Raw genomic sequence first — 2,615 nt, 5'->3', positions numbered from 1 at the left:
TTTAAAAGGTTTCCCAGCTGTGAAAATATCTGCCTATCGGTAGTTTTTAATATGTTTAACATGAAGTTGTAAAAGTAAAATTGAGTATGCGAGGTGTCAGCTATTGCTACTTATTTAATTATTAGTGTTTATTAACACATAATGTTTCTAGAGGCTAATGATGTAATGTTGCTTGGTACAATACCACCACAAAACTATCTGTACAAAGCAAAGCAGTCCTTCCTTGCACTTGACTACGAATAGTAGGGTGTGTTATATTTGCATGACCTGTAAACAAAAAGGGATTTATTTTTTTATTTGCGCTAAATTTAACGGAATGTTTTTTGTTTGTTTAACGTGTTGTCGCCTCTTGGCCAGGACTCCCTTGAAAAAGAGGTTTTTAATCTCAATGGGATTTTTTTCCTGGTTAAATAAAGGTTAAATAAATTGTTTGTCTTTCTTTTTAAAATTTTTTTTGCTGGCATTTGATTTTAATGCTACAGTTTTTTCCTACTTGTAAATTTTCGCTTTGATCATTGTGTTTGAATGTAGTGTGAACTACACTCCCCAGGCAATTTTACTTAGTTCACCTGCTGTCAGTTCATTAATCACCGATGACTGGACAGTTGTTGCTTAAGGCAGGGATTTACTATACTAAACACTGAGCTGCAAACTTCATACATTTTTGCTCATTGAATCTTTTTTGAAAAATGATTGTAATGTAATCATTATGAAACTATTTTCAGCCTCTTTAGTTTGCAAGCATCGTTTGATGCGTCAGACATCTGCTGCTACACAGTACCATTACAAACACTATTCATGATTTTTAGCACCTTCTCTGAAACATCACACCAGTGTGCTACAGTTAAACATATTTACTATATTACTATTACAAGTGACACACACTGTGCCAAAAGTGTATGTAATGGTTTTCAAAAAAAGAAGCGATTTATTAGAAATTTCTCAATAAAAGATAAAAAGGTTCTTGGGTGCTTGTGATGCATTCATTTCCCCAGCCTCCTGGCGACATCCTTATAGGCTAGCTCGATTTCCACATCAGCTGCACAGGTGTTGATGAATTCGTCCTGTTTGTAAGCATTTCCGAGGTACCGCCACAAACCTTTGAACTCTGACGGGATCTCATAGTTTCTGTATTTCTTTGCAACCACCTGTAAAAGCGCAAGTTATTTCGACACTGCTAAAAGCCAAAGTTAAATGATTAAAGTAGCTGAAGATAAAGAAACCACTCCGGCGGAGGCTACCTTAACGACATGAAGCTTTGGTAGAAGGTTGCAGTCAGCAAGTGTCAGCTCATTTCCGTCCAGGAACTTGCGGGTGGATTCTCCCTCATCTGCCTCATCAGGGAGCGGACTAATCAGGTACTCGTCCAGCTTAGCCAGGGCCTTGTTTAGATTGGCCTCTAAAGCTAAAACACACAGGAAGCATTACCATAGGATTTTAAAAGACGACAAACCCAATTACAGACATATTGGGTGCTGCATGCTCACCTCGATTTTTATCCGGTTTTGTGTTTTTGACAAAAGCTGAAAATCTGGCAAATATGTCATTTCCTGCTGTGTTGGATTCACGATTCTTTGCTGCAAGTTTGGGGTACCTGAAAAAGCAGCAGAACATTGTTTCGGGTTGTTACCTGGCCTATTTACCAATCTCTTTTTGTCTGTGTGTGAGACCTACTTTGGTGGAGCCAGCTTTCCCTCCAGGAATTCCTCTATTTTGTTGACATCAGAGTAAACTTCCCCTTCGAAAGTGAGGAAGGGCGGGTGTGTCCCAGGAGCCAGGTTGTGAAGATCAGCTGGTTTCCTGATTAGAGTGGAATCATTTTTACACCCTCTTCAATAAATATGTCAAATATGTAATAACACTGATAATGTAGTAATGAGGCTCTTAAAACTTAATTGCGACCCTCAGAGATTTTGTTTATTACCGTCATGTATATCTCAGAGCAGCACTTGGAGCCAGAGCGTAATTAAATAGACCTCTGAAAGCTATTTTTAACTTTTCTCGATGAAAGAAAATGTTAATTAGGTTTGTGTAATACTGCAACAATATCAAACTTTTTTTTTTGTTTTTCTTATTTAACAATGTTTGTTTTATGGCTATTTCGAGTCACAGAACTAGGAACTATTCTCAAAGACTGCTTAAAGAAATTCCAATAAAGCTTATAAAAGAATGTTAAAAAGATAGTCATACAATATACAATGTAATACATTTCGTAGTATGTTTACACGTTTCAATAAAACGCTACATCTAAGCTGTGTCCAAATTCAGAGGCTGCATCCTCCTTAGGACCCGGCTTTTGCGGTCTACGTGGGTCGGGTCCTCCGAAGGCCGTGTAGGCTGGAAGTGAGCAGCTGTGAAATGGGACGGTCTAGCCTTCAGATTTGCATCACCGCTGTCTCTGTGGAGTTTAATAAACTCAGCCGCCTGCTCCTTGCTATCTAAAATATAACAGGACACTGCCGTAAATTCTCGACCATCTCACACTTCTGTTTAATCAGTTTTTCTGTTTAACGTTTTTTCAGCTGTGTAGAAACTATAACTTTAATCTCAGCCAAACTGATTTACTCACAAACAAATAAAACACTGAAAAAAGCCAAACAATAACTGTTTAAGTT

At 37.9% G+C, this 2,615-nt stretch overlaps 1 protein-coding gene across 1 annotated transcript in view; it reads right to left on the bottom strand.

Annotated features, from left to right (window-relative positions):
* Positions 1 to 447: 447 nt before the first annotated feature.
* clic5a (chloride intracellular channel 5a) overlaps positions 448 to 2,615 on the bottom strand; it is a 6,521-nt gene continuing 4,353 nt past the window's right edge. The window contains exons 3-6 of the mRNA XM_005739858.2: positions 1,675 to 1,800; positions 1,488 to 1,594; positions 1,242 to 1,405; positions 448 to 1,148 (exon numbers count right to left, since the gene is read on the bottom strand). Of these exons, the coding sequence (XP_005739915.1) occupies positions 984 to 1,148; positions 1,242 to 1,405; positions 1,488 to 1,594; positions 1,675 to 1,800 (562 nt within the window). The 3' untranslated portion in view covers positions 448 to 983. The remainder of the gene's footprint in view (positions 1,149 to 1,241; positions 1,406 to 1,487; positions 1,595 to 1,674; positions 1,801 to 2,615) is intronic.

Source organism: Pundamilia nyererei, unplaced genomic scaffold (assembly GCF_000239375.1).
Source record: "Pundamilia nyererei isolate P.nyererei 1_Seehausen unplaced genomic scaffold, PunNye1.0 scaffold00094, whole genome shotgun sequence".
Lineage (NCBI taxonomy): Eukaryota > Metazoa > Chordata > Actinopteri > Cichliformes > Cichlidae > Pundamilia > Pundamilia nyererei.
The sequence above is the reverse complement of the archived record's forward strand: the minus strand, read 5'-3'. Positions and strand labels throughout refer to the sequence as shown.